This window comes from Cariama cristata, unplaced genomic scaffold, assembly GCF_000690535.1.
Source record: "Cariama cristata isolate BGI_N322 unplaced genomic scaffold, ASM69053v1 scaffold15511, whole genome shotgun sequence".
NCBI lineage: Eukaryota > Metazoa > Chordata > Aves > Cariamiformes > Cariamidae > Cariama > Cariama cristata.
In genome coordinates, this window is record NW_009598845.1 from 2163 (window position 1) to 19536 (window position 17374).

Consider the following 17374-nt stretch of genomic DNA (forward strand, 5'->3'; position numbering starts at 1 on the left):
GGAGAGAGGGTGAGGCTGTTGTGAATCCTATTCTGCTTCATATATATGTATATAAAAAATGGTAATGAAAAATATACAGTCACATATTGACCTGCTTAGCTCCGGGGGCCATGATAATCCTTCAGTGTTGGAATTTAATGGCAGTGTTTTAATGGTGTCTTTATACTCGCGGGGTTTCATATACCTGTAAAACTTACAGTCCTGCTCCCTGATCCATCACTGCTGAGAAGATTGATTTGCCGTACTTGGTGGCAGCGTGCCTGCTGCTATCTCTCTCTCTCTTTTTCTTTATTTCTCCTTCTCCGTTTATGCAAAACCAATCTGAAGACTTACATTTTTGCCAGTGTGGATCTAGATTCATAGCAAATCTGCCTGCTGAGCTAGGAAAAAACATTGGACTCCTTTCATTCCTAAAACACCATGCCTCTTTCCCCATGGTTAGAGGCTGGTGGGGACTGGCCTGGAACTGCCATTTCTCCTGGTCTGGGGACCTGTGGATCCCCAGCAGACTTTTCCGACGCCTTCATGCCAGTGGGTCTGGCATGGCACAGGTGGCACGGAGGGAGGCACAGCCGCCTTTCCTCTGTGGCCGTAGCCCTCTGGGAGATGTGTTGGCCAGCTGCTTACCTGCACCATAGCCAAACCCTGCTCCTAGGTGCCCTGATGCTTCCTCCTTAGTGTCAGTCTTTAGTGAGAGCTTGAAGGTTGACTTTAGCACCATGGGTGTAGTTGAGGCCAAAGAATTAGTAGACAGAGCCTCTTACCAGGAGTCACTAGGCTGTTGCTTTGACGAAAACTCACTTGTAAATATATATCTCTATATAGATGTACATAAAAGATATCCTGGAAAATGTTGGATTGAATGAGTCTAATTTACAAGCCCTTTCTCTTCCAGTCTGTTATTCACTTCAGTAGCATCAGCTGGGTAAATCAATAAGCTCTTTCATCAGACTGCCCCTGCTCCAGCAAAGAGCAGCAGTCTGCACCACTATCGATTTCTGTGGGGATAAAAACTGTGGAGCTTTCTCCATCCCTTGTAATTACAGTATTTTACACCCAAAGCTGTAGTTTGTACTTACCACTAACTGTGGTATTTCTCGTGCAACTCCGCTGTCACATTTATTCAGACTAATGATCTTGCTAGTACACACATGCACTCCCTTAGCCAGTAGTTAGTATTTTTCTGTTAACATGAAAGGATGAACAGTCATTAAACTAGAGAGCCTGCAGAGAGACAGCAGGCTGAATTGAAGAAGAAAAGCAGCTGTAGTAAAAATTCAGGACGATCGTTGCTATTTTAGGTTTCCAAATACACAATATTGCCTAGCAGGTCCCATTATAACAATTTCATAATTCCCATAATAGCATTAATATGATCTTCTGGAACAAAATATGCTGTAGGTGTAAGAAGAATTGGCTGGTTACCACCCACAGTAGTTGCATTATTGCCTCCATAGTTGCATTATTTTCCATTTGAAATGTGAGTACTGTGGTGAATACTTCAGTGCAAGGAGCAGCACTTTTAAAGGCACGCACTGCATCTCACGGGATCGCTATAAACTGAAACACTGCAATTAGCCCGCCACTCATCCCACCTGATGACTTTGGTGGGCGTTCTGTGTGGCAACTAAGCAAGCAAAGCACTCCGCTGCTGGCTCAAACTTCAGCACAAGTGGTTCCCTTCACTAGATCACAAATGTGTTTAAAGCAACGTGCAAAGGGAATTGTTTTGCTGGGTCCGGTCTGGAATGGCTGTGAGGTCATGTGTGTGGTACTAAACAGATGCTAAAAGTCCCCGGTGGGCTAAATTCTGCTTTGCATTGTGGGTAAAATGCTGCTGGTAATCGGGAAGAGGTGGAGAAGCTATGAAGAGAGTTAGCTGTGTTGCATAGTTATGTTGAAGGCTTATCACACGAGTTGTGGCATGCAGCTGTCATGCTCAGAGCATGTCACCTCTGTCCTTTCTGCTGGGGATCTGAAGTGGCAGTGTTCAGATCTGTATTGTCCCTGTCCTGAGTAAATAAGTGCAGAAAGTCCGTAGGTGGGAGGTTGGTGCCTGTGCATGCTGGTAGAGCTGTTGGTCGTTTCTGAAACCATGCCTGTGATGTGCAGGGTTGGCATTAGCACAGTCAGAGGGGGACAACCAGTGCCCCTTCCTCAGCTCGCTCTCGGCTCTAGTAGACCACTGTGGCTTTCTGTAAAAGCTTGGCTAAGTTGTGCGTTCAGTTTTAGTAGACCACTGCGGCTTTCCATAAAAGCTTGGCTAAGTTGTGCGTTCAGTTTTTTCCAAAATACAGGGCTAGCTGTCTTACAGCAGCAAGGTAATACTGAAGCACATGTTGTTGCGTGAGAACTACGGACTATATAGTTGCATAAATAGTACTGTTGCTTTATGTAGTCAAAACTGTTTACTTTTTACAGTCTCACAATATGGAATACAAATCCATCATTGAACAGGGCTGAAAGGGAATTTCCACTTGTGAATCATTGCCAAGTGTCATCAGATCCAGTGTGGACTTTTCCTTTGTTGCTTTGGATTTAAATAAATGAGCATGAAAAGACTGAGATGTGCTACTATCACTTTAAAAGAAAGATATTTCTCTGTGGCAGGTGTCCTTGCCCACGGCAGGGGGTTTGGACTAGGGAAGCTTTAAGATCCCTTCCAACCAAACCATTCTATGATTCTATGGTGACTCTATGAGAACTTCTTCACCCATCATTACAGACAACACTTTGGACTAACCCTCATGTCACTCCCTGCTTAACTACTTGGAAATTCAAATAGTGGATACACCTCTTGAGAAAAAGGCACCTATACTGTGGTGAAGATGTTATTATCAGACTAGTGATTCCATTTCTTGTTAAAAAAATAAAAGCTGCCTTCTACTTGAGAGTGAATTGATGTGAAATGATGATGGCAAATCTGTATTTGCCGAGTGCTTTGAAATCCTCATCTGAAAGGCAGTATGAAGTTCATAAGGTTTGCTCTTACAGTGATAGTGCCTAAGCGAGTGAAAAAGATGCAGTTTGTCATGCTTGTGCACGAAGTGGTTAACGGCTGCCCTCTTCCAGTCTTGTGCCTGTTTATACACAGATCACGAGTAGAAAGCAAGGTTAACCTGCTACTGACATCTCTTTCTTCTTGAAAGAGTATTCTGCACATGCCTTACTTGTTTAATGTAACATGCCAGAACCTCTGATGGAATAAGCATTCATTTCCCTTTTTGACTTGTTTTGAAAGCAGGCATTCAGGGAAGAATTACAGGGCAGAGCAGTTTGATGAGGACCTCTGGTCCTCCAGAGCAGATTAGTGTGTAAAGAGCAGGGCAGTGTTTTGCAGACTCCAGGAGGTAAGCAAAGCTCTCCCAAGGGAGACTGCAACAGAAGCCCGTGTGTGCAGACGAATGAAATAAACCCTTTTATTAAGAGCATGTGGGTCAAGAGAGAACTTCCAATAGGTTCAGTCTGTCAGCTTAATGATACAGCCACCTGGCCCGTTTCGCTGAGCCCTTGCAGGGGAGGTCATTCATTTGAAGAATGCATCTCATCTCTTCCTAGAGGAAGTTTTCTGTAACATTGTTATTTGATATGAGCAAAGAGATGTGTTATTCTGTTTTCAGCCCAACTACTACGTAATGGTGTAGCAGCCAAGGGAGTTTATGCGCACATTTCAGAGTTACAACTCATCTTTATTTTTATTGTAGTGCCATGAGAGATCCCCAGCTGAGAAGCATCCACGCTCTGGTGGGCCCTCTGCAATTGAGAGCTCTTGCCTAGAAAACCTACTGCTCGAAGCAGATAAAAGTGTGGAGAGAAAATAGAAGTGCAGAGCCACAAGCAGAACCTAGGACACTGAAATCACTGTGTCTTACCCCAGTCAGTTCAGAAAGAGCCACCTCCACATTAATTTTAGTGAAAGGCAAGTGCTCTAAGATCTCTAGGCTATTTTCAAAAATCTCAACTAATTAAAAAATTAGAGCCATGCAGAGAGGAGAAAACCTGCAACCTTGTCCAGCTATAATTTTAATTTTTCTTAATTCCCTTGGATTTTTCTTTTGGTCTTCCCTTATTCCTCTGCACATTAAAAAAAAAAAAAAAAAAAAAGTTACTCAGATGAAAGAAAAATGTAAAGTTTATGATAAAGTCTAACTGATACATTAACTTCATTGTAGGAAAAAAAGCCAACCATACAGTGACAATAATTAGTGTTTATATTTTCCTTACCATGTACAAAGGTGGGTATATTTAATGATTTTTGCTTTCTTGGCAGGGTGTCAGGCAGAGCAAGGTTACATGAGCAGCCCAAGGCTCATCAGGGAGTCAGTGACAGGATCAGGAGTAAAACTCAGCGCTCTTTATTTCTAAATCTGTGTTCTACATCAAGGGCTAACAGAAACATTGGCAGCATCCTTAAATAAAAACCCATGTTGGGGAAGAAAGTTTCTATAGTTTGGGAAATGAACATGGAGCTGATCAGCTGATTCTGGAGTCTTTTGGATTTTTGAGGTTATAAGCCAGGGAATACAACTTACCTTACCTGTGAGCTTACAGACCTGCCAAAGATTTTGATACCCATCACTGAACATCCATGTGGGTAACTCCTGCTTTCCATGAGCCTTTTTAAAAAACAGTTTCGATCCCCTTTTCTAGAGCCTCTTTCCCCTGTCCCTTCCTTCATCTAGCTCTTTGCCGTGTGTCCTCTCTTCAGTGCTGCCCCATGTCCTTATTTCAGCCCTCCCTGTAACCTGTTTGCTCTTGTCCCGCTGTAACTGCAAAACAAAGCAAACCCCAGGAAGTCTGCTTAACAGTCAGTCATTGCAAACCTGGAATTTGCAAATACACAATCTAGCAAATTGCAATGCTAGACATGTGTTTACTTTTGCTGTCAAACACACATAGCAAACCCAATGTTAAGGTTCTGTGCTTTTAAGGTACTAAAGACTGACATAAGATTTAGCCAAAAGGTCAGAGTCCTTAACTGTAAAAGATTGCATGATGTCAAAGTTGCCTGTGCTAATCCACATCAAATTTTAGCAACAAGTTACCCTACTCTTCCATCTTCCCCCACCCCCATATAGATGACATGCATGTTTAAACTCAGGCAAGACCTTTCTAACAACGTTAACAAAATGTCAGGAATCTAATTTAAAATGAAAACATAGTTGCAATCTTAATTATAGAATATCATAGACTCCTGTTCAAGGACAGAACAAGAGAGACTCCGCATTTAACCTACCGCTCAGGAAAGATCTGAGATAATACCCAAGTAAATAATCAGTCACAAAACCTCAAGCTCCCTGTTTATTAGCCCACCCTGAACATGTCAATAATTAGTCCTTTTAGAAGGAAAATAAATTACTGTGCATTATCTCTGGGATGCCTGATATCATATCTGACCTTCAGCATCATTACTGCAGACATGAAGGTCTTTCTTTAGAACAGCAAATACAGGAAGAAGCTGGGCACATTCTGTCTGAGAGTTTTTTGCAGCTCCAGGGACTTTGCCTGTTGTTTTTTTTTTTAATTTTTAACCATTACAAATAAGGTATAAGATATCACATCTTCTTGTTTATGTGCTAGAGTTCCTGGGAAATAGCAGGGGAGAGAAACAATTAACAGCAATTACAATTCAAAGATTATTGTTAATATTTCTCCTGTGGTAGATCTGCATTATCAACATGTTAAGTGAACATGATGAAGCCTTAACACTAAACAGTCAGAATCTGGGGTTTACTCTAAGGTTGTTCTTGTACTGTTAAGTTTTCCCCCTTGTAGAAGAGGAAGTCTTGGAGGCTTGTGCAGTTGCAGTCTCTGGACAGTGGGACCTGCACAGAGCAATTTAAAACTCCTCAATGTCAAATTAAGTCTCCTAAATTCCTTCTCTAACACAAGAATATGTGACTGCTTGTTCGTCGTAGGGCCTGGGTGGAAACGTATAGCATCGCAATGCATCTGAATTAACATTTTGAAAGCCCTTGAAAGTCTTCTTTGAAAGTGTCTTTTGAAAGCTTTGACCCTTTGCACGCTGTATTGATCATCTAGAATTTCCTTTAAAAATAACAAAGAACCTCAGCAAGCCGATGGCTGTAGGATTGCTGAGAGGTCATGGTGAGCTAGGTAAGGCAAAAGGAGGCATAAGATGGCCACAGGACTAGTAACGCGCGGTCACTGCTACACCCACGGCACCGCAAACACTGCGAGGGCATGTGCCTGTTTTCTTCTTTGTCTCAAAAATGTCTCATTACAATGGAATTCGGAAGTTAGAATTGCTGGATGTCTCTTCCCAGGAGTGCAGAGTTTTACAGAATCTGAAATTGGAATGACGTTTTACAGGAAAAGGGAGAGAAGCTGAATTTCTAGAACCTGGAATTTGGAAACAGCAATATATACCTTTTTTGTCCTCGTTGAGATCCATTGAACTTAAAAATCAACGAAACCAAACCAAATTCAAAAAAAATTATGAGGGTTCTTAACCCAATTTTATTCAAGCTTTTCAGGATAATTTCTGAGACTGAGACGGATTATAGAAAATATCAGCAAAACCCCGCTATTTTTTAAATAAAATTCTGAGCCACTGGAGCTGGGGGAAAGAGGAAGCTAACTGAATTAATGCTGAAAGAAGACCTGATGATGGGAATTAAGAACAGAAGCAATTGGGTGCATGTGTGGGACTAGTGTGGAAAAAATGACCGGCTTGCTAGCTTTGAGTTACTCACTGCTAGAACTCATCTGATGTGGCTATATCATAGAGAAATGAAGGGTTGTTTCGGTAAACTCTCACGTCACAGTGTATGCACCACATAGCTACTTTAAATCATCTAAGAACTGCTTCCTGCAAATTTTAGGCATCTACATGTGAGAATTAGTCTCTGTTCATCTGTCCATTGTAGCTCGGTGGTTCAGAGCCTGTTGCCAGCAAGAGCTTGTTCCTGCTTCGGTGTCACTGCACTGGATAAAGCCATCAAAGCAGAGAAAGGCAGGCAGCTGTTTGAAGGCGTGCCGCCTTCTTTTCTGATGGGCAATTTAAGGGCATTGACTTTGGAGCCAAAAGGGGGAAAAGTGCTGTTACAATATATTACGCTCAACCTGTTGAGTTCATTGCAACAGGATGTTATTGAGACATGTTGTGTGGGTAGGCTTTCAAAAGGGCCACGTAATTACGTGACCTTAGCTCCTTTTGAAACTGCTACACAGAGGGGAAAGTAAAGAGCGTTTATAGATTAGAAGCAAGTGGTGCCACATTAAAATACGGTGCATTAAAGAAACAAGCAGTTATGGCGTGCTTTATGCAATCTTCACTTTATTAAATGAAAGTGCATGTCTCCAACTCTCACTGACCTTGGTACGGTCTCAAAATATATATCATTAGCTGTGACCTCAGCAGCTAATGGTATAAAGCAATTTCTTTGCAGGATAATTGTAAATATTTTTGTAAATATGACCCAAACTGTATAAGCCCTAGTAAGTAAGTGCCCAGAAAGATCACCTTCAGCTACCCCACCATCTTACCTAGTTACTTGCTGGGAAGAGGGAAAGTAGCTGAGGAAAATACAAATGGAAAACTGGGAATTTTTCTTTCTCTCTTATGTGAATATTTTGTTTTCTGCAAGCAACAGAATAAAATATTCTCATAATCTGATCATTGATAATGAGAAAAAAAAATTGATATCATTAGTACAAATTCAGCATGACTAGAAAGCCAGCAAAATCTAGTAAGGACCAAACAGGGGAGCCAGTTACAAAGTTCCCTCTGCGTGAAGCCATGACCTAGTTTTTTATACCACAGGGATGAAAGTTGGCTTCAAAAGATGCCAGTTCACAGGCCAAGGCAATATATTCCCAGGGCTTTCTAGGTAAAATCAAACACAGGATTTCAGGATGCCCATGGTGATGATACTGAGTTCTCAGTCTATGTGTATATATACCCATGAATATGCTGAGGGGTATATTCTTCCCCAGCAGAAAAAAAAAAAAAAAAGAGAGCTTGGAAAAGTTGTTTTGGTGACTATTTGGGGACACTGTTTCAGTTTCAGTCTCAGGGTAGTCAGTGCCATAATTATCTTTCGTAGGTCTGAGATTCTCCAGTCCCAAATGCTTCATTTTTCCCCAGCTTGGCAGAAGGTTTATCTACTCCTCCCAAGGAAAACTGCAGCAGATGAATTCATGCTGTGAAAAGGGTCAGCCTGCCTCTTTGGTCGAAGCTAACCTCGTAAGGCAGATGATCCCACACACGCAGATACGCTGAGGGCCACTCAGCCACAGAGACCCGCCGTTGTGTCTCCTGTGGCCTCTTGGCACCAATGTGTTTCTAGAAGGTCAGAGCAAGACATGTGGGACCAGAATGCTCAGGCTAGAATTCCAATGTCTGGGGATCATCTGCCTTCACAAACTGCACCAAACTAATTAAATGAGCTTCAAAATCTCTTTAGTTAAATGGTCACAATTTCCCAAATCAGTGCAAGTGCGACTGATGCTGAAACTGAGTTAAACTGAATTGATAAAAAGCCTGCTGAAGTCTTTTCTATATACCAACGTTGGATTGGTTTATCTTTCTAGTACGATCTGACATACTCACCCTTCTCCACTTTTTCCAGTGTGTTACATCATTATAAAGGTGCTTAAATCGCTCTTCACATGCTTTATAGAAAGAGAATAGGCAATGCCTGCATAATGCACCTTTATCATGATACATCTGCATTTGTACAAAGGATTTGTGCCAGTGTCATTACTTGAGTTAAAAAAGCCCGCCTTTAACACTTAATAGAAGCACTTCCACAGGGGCAAAAAATGTATGTACAAGCCTAAATTGGAATATAAAGTAGAATGCATGGAGAAACATCAACTTAATTAAAGGCTTTTTACTGAATGCATTTACCGTACGATTACAGTGGTGCAATTTCTGTGGGTTAACCCAAGCCTCCCACTGATTCTCCAGGTACGAGAGGGGGTGAGGTACTTGTAAAATGAGGGAAACAAATACCCACTTTTGGTAAACCTCTGAGAGCCTCAAACAAGAGGGACTATGCAAGTGTAAAGTATAATTATTACTATTTTACTCATCCAGCAGTAAGTTACACAACAAAACATCAAAAGCCCCTTTGAAAATGTACATTTCCCAACAAGCTGTAGGAAGAAGTTGAAATTACTTTTCTCAAAGCAAGCAGCTCACTGTGAAACCAGCTGCTCTGAGGGTGAGTCAGCAGCCTCAGCAGCCTTCCTAGAGTCAAACGTACCGGCACCTTTCTAAATTCACCCTCGTTAAAAATTTTGATGATCCTGGTAGAAGTCCCTCAGGTACTTGCCAAGCAGTGCTGTTGATACAAGGAGATAAAAAAAAAAGCCCAAAACCACAAGAAAAAGATCTCTTTTTACTGCAGTTACTTTGAAGAGAGGAGGGAAGTCATTCTTCATTATTTCAGTTACTAATCCCAGCAGGTTTGCATCATTATCTGATGAAAATGTCCTTTCTCATTGTTTGAAGGCATAGTCAGAAGGAGCAGTGTGCAAGCCAACTTTCTAAAGCAATACCTGCGCTTTTGTGCTGGGAGCGTGGCGAGAACCCTGCCTCCTGCCCAGACACCACCAACGCGCGGCTGCAAGCCTTCCCCTTACCGCTGCCGCTGCAATGCCCGCTCCCTTTTGGAAGCATGCTTTCATGACAAAAGAGTCTTTAAAAGTAGTTTTATTCTAAAAAACTCCAGCACAAGTGGCAGAAGGTGTCTGTAGTTGCCATATTTGAGTAATCTCTGACAAATGTGTTTAATTTGCAAGTGCAAATGGAGCTGGCGTTTGACTGGCGGGTGGCTGGGGTTGCCAGCTTGGCTGGGATGCTAAAAGTCAATCCAAGGTAAGGTCTCTGGTAGCTTCAGCCAGGGGAGCCTGCCCACACACTGTGAGCAAACAGGGCTGTATGACCCCCCACAGCCTAGCTTGTGTAGTGCCGTCACCTCAACAAGGACTTTACGTCCAGCACGAGTGGCCACCTGTCCATCTACGGCCAGGGTGGTCAGCTGTGAGTCTTGTCCCTCAGCAAAAAATTGGCATGCCCATGACTCAAACGCATGGCGTCTCACTCAGCATCCCTTAATCACCTTGGCCATGCCTTCCTTCTATGTAAAAAAACCACGTTTTTCAGGCTGAAAAAACGTGTCCTCGCAGAGACTTGTGCAAGCCAGGCTCTGCTTGCACAGAAACAGTTGGGTGCTTGGTCCAGTTCGCAGCGCACACAGGAGAATAAAATCAAGCTCCCTTTACTAAGCATGTTGGTTTGTGAGGCTAATGGAAGCAGCAAGCAGTATCCTCACCTCTTCTTCCCGTTTTAATAGATGTGCCTTTGAATACATACACAAAACATTTTGGTTGAAGAAACTGGTGTCACTCTTATGTAGCTGCAAGGATGCTCTCCGTATTTATCACTGAGAGAATCTGTGCAAACTTGTAAGACTCAAGCAAGTATTTGTGACAAACAGGATCTATGAAGAGGTTGCAATGAGGTAAATTTTTTTTTAGCGTATTTGAGGACCACACTTGTTCACTTTGCTGAAAAGACTTGAATTTGAATTTCCATTTTCCTGGGAGGAAAGAATGCTTTCAATAACATCACAGCTAATCCAGGCTGTGCCATCCTTTGTGTCTGCTGAGTGGCAGTTGCTCGATCACTTCAGACGTGGCAGGAATGATGCACAACCTTGAAAGCAAAACTTGCCAGCTGAAATGCAATGTGAAGAGAGAGGGGCAGCCTTTCCAGCTCTGCACGGGTGAGCTGGAGCTGTGTGGGTGATGGCAGGGCCAGGGGACGTGTGCTGCCCATCGCTGGCTCCCCCGAGAACGTGGTGGGGCACATAAAGTGCAAGGAGATGCCCTCAGCTTTCCCCATGGATTTGAGTATGAGGCAAAAAAGCATTCAGAGATGCAGCCAGCCTAAATTTCACCTTGTCCATGTGCCTCGTATTTCCTGCTGGCTGCCTCTTGGTCTCCAGAGACATCTTGCCAAAGGAAATATTGGGCATAAGGCTATAGCTGAAATTTAGGTTGACTAAACCTGGTCCTCAGCATTCATCTGGGGAGTAAGTGGGGAGTAGCTAGGGTACTGTAAATTCCTGCCCAGACTTGCTGAGCACTCACTCATGCTGTCAGAAGTTGCTCGCCTGACTTTTTATGGCAAATACCTGGAGTACACTGGTAGAAGTAGGAAGCAGTAATTATGAAAGATTGAGTATGCGCGTTGAGACTACACAGGTGAACTTGCCTCAAAGAACCAAAGAAATGAATGTAAGAACATAATATTTCTTAAAGCAATTGTAAGGCTGGACTCATTGCTGTGAAATAAAGTTTTAAATAGATATTACAGGCAATATAGTCTGTTCCATGATGCCTCAGGAAAAACATCGTCATCAAAAAGCAACTCTTCTTGCTCTGGTGTTCCAGTTAAGGTAGCATTTATGTGATCGTTAATGTCTGGAAACATCGGGGGGAGGTGTGTCTGTACCTGCGATCGGGATAGACTCTATCTTCATTAGCAAGTGATGCAGCCAAGCAGGAAGAGCTATGTAAAGCACAACAGATGCGGAGCACCCAAGCTCAGCATTTGTGGGAGCAGGGGATTATTCCTCTGATCTGCCTGTAATGTGGTCCTGTGCATTAGGAGCATGCCAGGAGTGCATTTTCCAGTTTCTTTTCACCTACAGGGAGTCCCCGGCTGTGTGAGCTCCTCGCAGTGCGATCCAAGGAGAGGGATTGAAATTCCCTTCAAAAGCACTGAAGGGAAGGTGATGGAGGAGACTCTAATCCCATCCCTGATGGCGACTCCCCTGCTTACTTTGGATTTGTCATTTCCCTTTCCAGCAGGCTGGGACTTGGAGCATTTCACTTGTTTCCCGTACGGATGGACAGCAGCTGGGAGATGCTTAGCGAGTTCACAGGACTCGTGTGCGAACTAAGCAGCTCCAGCATGCCGTGCTGTGGGAGCTGCAGAAAGAAAAGACAAAAAAAATCCCGAGCTCTCTTATTTATCCATTGTGAAATACAGCTGTAAATTCTGTTATGATTTTGTCGATATACGGTGCTTGCAAAGATTTCAAATAAATAATGTTATGATCCCAGGGGCCTTATTGATTTTGTAATAATTTTGAAGAGAAGCCACTCAGTTTCCCGTTTGCTGACAAATTCTTTGCTCCCCAAGGAATTCCTATTGAACACGTATTAAAGACAGGATAAAATAATTCCAGGGAAATACAGAGAGAGGGCTTTGTGCATGGGCTCTGCTCAGCGAATGGGTATTTAACCTCTGACCGGTGACGACAGGTCTCCTTTAGCTCTATTAGATCAACAGCAAGCTACTATAATTAAATAAAAAAACTGTTTAGAGCCTCACCGAGTATGTCCTGGGAATTAAAGCATATGGCAGGGATAGGGAAAAAAGAGTTTCCATATGCTAATGACCCTTGATGTCTGAAATAAATTAGATCCATTAGAGTTTATGCTCAATAAAAAGAAGACTTTAAGCACTCCAAAGTTAGTGACTCGAGACCGATTTTGGCTTAGAAATTCAATCTGCCTGCTTATTAATTATTAGTAAGGCTCTGGAGGAGGCCGGGGATGCAAAATCATAATTCTGTGCTGTATCAGAATTTTAAAGTGCCATCAGTTTCTTTTCCTTCTTTTTTTAATTAAACCATTTTTCATGCTTCCCTTTTTTGTTCTCATTAATTTGATTTCGTTCCCATTTTTGTTTAATTTCTTTCTTTTTAAGGTTTCATTTATCCTATTTCAACTGAACAGAGAACCCAGAATGAATATGGATTTTCTTGTAAGTTTAATGTTTGATTTTACATTCCTGGATGCTAATTTGATGCTGTTCCTTGGGTCAAGCTTTACTGTCAGGCCAGCTCTGTGTGAGTAGGCAAAGAGGGACCTGTTCGGCAGAGTAAGTGGCGTGCTTACTCAGAGCAGTCGCAGCGTTTTGCTGTCAGCAGGTTGACACAGGATGATAACGGCCCTTATGCACAAGGAAAATGGGAGAAGATGCTGCCTCAGAGACAGAAACTGGCAAGAATGAACCCTCTGCTCATTAAAATTACCTTAGCAAATGGAAGTGAGGTGGTGGAGGGGTAACTTTTCTTTGAGCTGGAACTGAGAGGTCTGCTCTCTGAACTGCTGGGGGAAAAAAAGTGATGTTTGGAGGCTGATACATTGAAGGTCTGAGAGCCTGGAGCTTATGGAGGTTGGTCAGTCCCGTTCAACATCTGTCAGCTCTCACCTCTGCAGCTGGAGGGCAGCTTGGCTTAAATGGCTAAAAGGCGAGGAGCAAAAAAATAAAATAAAAATTATTTCAGATGTTTCAAACTAAAAAAAAAAAGGGGTATTAAAAAAAATCCGATTTGTTTTTGCACTTTCTTTTTTCATTACGCTATTTCTAAAACCGGGATTCTTCACTGTATAGAAACACATCAAATTTTGATCACATATTCAGACCTTTTGGAAAAAAAATGTCTGGTGGATAATGATGCTAGAGATTAGCCTGGAATTAGCACTGAAGATACAGTATAAGCAGCTAGTAGAAATATCATAGCCATTTTCTCACAAGACAGCTCTAATAAATCTGGGTTCCTTTTGGTAAATTACCACATTATTTCTTGTGCTTGCTTCGGCTTTTATCCAAATACGTATGTGTTAATGCCAGTGATGAGCATTCAGTGTTTGATTCTCTGCTTTACTAGATCATTTTTTTAAAGGGAAGCGGATGGAAGGGAATAATGGCTTGACACACTGTAGTTCAAAAAAAGCAAACTCAAAGATACATCCTGCTATTCCAGATATTCCATAGAAAATGGACTTCTGGAGTTTTTTGACTTTTTTTTTTAAAGTAAAAAATAAAGCCCCTGAAGTTTAAAAATCCACAACATGGTTTTTGTTATCAGATGAACCACTACATACCAATATTATGACACACTGTTTTATTTCATAGGGTGAATTTGCTTCATGAGACTAAGTCTATAACATGTGTTAGGCTTAGTAGTTCACAGCCTGGGTACTAGATAAATGAACGAGTAGATAGGGAAAAGAACACAAGTTAGAGAGAAATCAAAGATCATTTTCCATCAAAAGGGCATAGACCTGTTATATAGCTTTGGAAATGGATTTTAAATTAACCTATAAAAAAGGTAGTAAATATCTGCAGGAAACGAGAATAGTAAGAATGTGTTTTCTTGAAAGTCCCTGTGAGAAGCACATTTCTTCAAGGTTCCTGGCCTCTCTCCCTCTAGCTGCTCCTGACTCGGATGATGTTGCTCTCTACGTCGGGATCGTCATAGCCGTGATCGTGTGCCTGGCTATTTCCGTGGTCGTGGCCCTGTTTGTCTATCGCAAGAACCACCGTGACTTTGAGTCAGATATTATTGACTCCTCGGCGCTAAATGGGGGATTTCAGCCTGTTAACATCAAGGCTGCAAGGCAAGGTCGGTTGTCATTTCACTCCATGTTGACCAATTCAGGGAGATGCTATAAGGTTATGGTCTCTTGGGCTGCATGAATGATACTCGCTGGATGCTTGTTGGCATTTGACAAAAGGGAGAAAAGATCATGTCCATTTCTTTCTGATAGTCAAGTGTTCAAAACCCATTTTTCAGCTAGCCTTTTTCAGATGTGCTCAAGAGCATAAAGCAGAGGAATTTAACTGCTGAAAGGAGAGCCTGAGTACAAGTGTGAAACACGGAGACATTTATGGAAATACGGGTCCAGCTCAAATTTAAATCAAAGGCAAAGCTCTGACAGAAACAACGGAGGCAGGGTTCGTCACAGGAGTGATATTACAGTACAGTAATTCTATCACCTCTTCCTCCCCTTTGTTTCACTAACAGCCTTTTTTCCCGTGCCCTGTCTCCACAGGCATAAATAGTAGTTAAAGAAGTGCTGTACTGTCAATAGACAATGTAGAAAAAGAAGTTGCGGTAGAACATCATTTAATAATGAGCATTTTTATCACTGGTGCATAACAACTTGATTATTTCCACACTTCATTGGCCAGAAAAAAACACTCTAAAGGTAGTGCTGGCTTTTTCAAACCCCATATTTAGGCTGAAGAATTCCTCTTTTTTCCCAATATGTGTGCGAGAAGAATAAATCAAAGTAAGAGTTAAGATGACAAGAGCGTTGTCGTGTGGAAGATCAGCAGAAGTATCATTTTCTTTACTGGAGATACTTTTAAAACAAATCTCCCAAAAGCGTGATGCAGGTACTAACCCCCCCACTGCAGGGAGTCATGGGCATGATGACTTCATGGGTTTGTTCTGCTTTTTGATTCAGGAATGCTGTCGTTAGGCTAATTAGATAAATTGGTTAATGATTGTCACTTAGCATTTAGGGAGGGGGTATTAGTTAATAAGACTAGATCTACTGAGTAGGGAAAACATCTTGCCTTGAAGCTAAGCATGTCACACTTGAAATCTGAGTGCAGCCTAGAAAAGTAATCCCGGTGAAAAGTCTTTAGAGCAGAAACGTGCTGTAATTTTGTGTGACAATTAGATTCCATAGCAGCTGGGGCAATACAAGCCCTGGAATTTGCTGGAGAGATGCATGGAAAAGGAGATGAAGGTTAGTCTGTGAGGACTTTGTGTATCTTAACCTTTGGTATGAAAGGCAAAATGCAGACCGCAACCCCAGAGCCTTACCCAGGAGACAGTCATCAGGACAGAGAAGTCATGCGGTTCTCCCTTCTCATCTCTAACACAGACCTCCTGGCAGTGCCACCAGACCTCACTTCAGCTGCAGCCATGTACAGGGGTCCTGTTTACGCCTTGCATGACGTCTCTGATAAAATCCCGATGACCAATTCTCCGATCCTGGACCCGCTGCCCAACCTGAAGATCAAGGTTTATAACACCTCCGGGGCAGTTACACCCCAGGACGACCTCTCTGACTTCTCCTCCAAGCTGTCCCCGCAGATTACGCAGTCTCTACTGGAGAATGAGACCCTGAATGTGAAGAACCAGAGCCTTGCTCGGCAAACTGACCCATCGTGCACTGCCTTTGGGACCTTCAACTCCTTAGGAGGTCACCTTGTCATTCCCAATTCAGGTGAGTGCTAGCCGTGTTGGTTTAAAGGCACAGTTCTTTTGTGGGTTTTAGTGGAGTTAGCTTGCTTTTATGCAGGAAAAAGAAGGGTTAGTCCTGGGACTCTGCCTTTTCTGTATTCAGAACAAACAGGTGGAGGTTTTTTCCCCCCATTCACGTCTGCCAAGGTACTTAAAATACTGTTTTCCCAAAGTCCTGGCCACCTTTTAAACAGAATATTGCAGGGCTCTTAGCTGCTTTCTGAGACATGCGAGGCCTCAGAGCTTCCCTGTCTGAAGTGTGATTGAGCATCCTTCACCTTTTCCTTTCATGCCGCTCTAGAAAAGGGACTCTAAGCCAGAAAGCCTCAATCTTGTCATCACGCATAAAAAGGACAAACTAATTAAAAAACAAATTGGTTGTTCTACTTCCAATTCATTGCAGACTGTGTGGTATTGAAGTAGGGCCACATATTCATATTTGGAAGGCTTTTTTTCCTGCACACATCATATACCCAAGGAAAACAAGGCACAAGAGTGTCTCTTTTATATTTCTCTCCTCATTATATGTATTGTTGACTTGTTTTGCAACGAGGAAAAAGGGGGATCGAGCATCGAGTGCCTTTTGATGTAATTGCAAAGTGCTGCTCAGTCTTCCTCATACAGTAGGAGACCAGGCTGCCGGCCCCCTCCGAGCCCCCCAGGCACCAGGAGGCACTTTCAGAGCATCCAGGGAGCTCCTGGGCAGCCTTGGGAGAGCTCAGCTCTCGCAGACGGATTTTTTTAGGAGAGCCATGCTGCTATGTGGTTCCTAAATGAAGTGTTGATGTTCAAAGGAGGTTCAGCACCTAGATGTCCCAATGGGTTTGGCAACATTAACATCTAAAGTGAGGTTGAATCAAATGCATAAAACACTGGATATGGGGGATATGCAGGCTGCACAGTGGTCAGGAGTCCCCCTGCCCGGTTTCTCTGGAGCTCGGAGTCCAGGTAGGACCACAGTACATGTGAGACCACAGCTCACAACTACTTGACACGGTAACTCAAGGTTTTAATTTCTGCCTTCCTCCTTTACATCTTGTGGTCAGCTCTTGGCCGTTTTACAGCACAGTGCCCTGACCAAGGAGAGAGTGCCTACTCTTGTCTCCTGCAATCTTTTGTTTGTTGGTGTTACGGAGAAAGCAAAATGTGTAGGTGGCCCAGGACCTCGGTGGTTTGATCTTTCCAGGACGCAGCCCCACAGTGCCCAGGAGGCAGCCAAAAGTTGTGGGTGAGCAGTAGCCCTCCTCTCTGAGCTACTATGGAACAGGGGGCAAAACCAGCCA

General features: G+C 42.8%; 1 protein-coding gene across 1 annotated transcript in view; it reads left to right on the forward strand.

Moving 5' to 3' along the window:
- The window catches only part of LOC104168763 (netrin receptor UNC5C-like), a gene marked incomplete at both ends in the record, with an annotated part of 30063 nt that overhangs the window by 1952 nt on the left and 10737 nt on the right, over positions 1 to 17374 (forward strand). Inside the window, 2 exons of the mRNA XM_009709468.1 lie at positions 14265 to 14456; positions 15730 to 16074. Coding sequence (XP_009707770.1) covers positions 14265 to 14456; positions 15730 to 16074 — 537 coding nt within the window. The remainder of the gene's footprint in view (positions 1 to 14264; positions 14457 to 15729; positions 16075 to 17374) is intronic.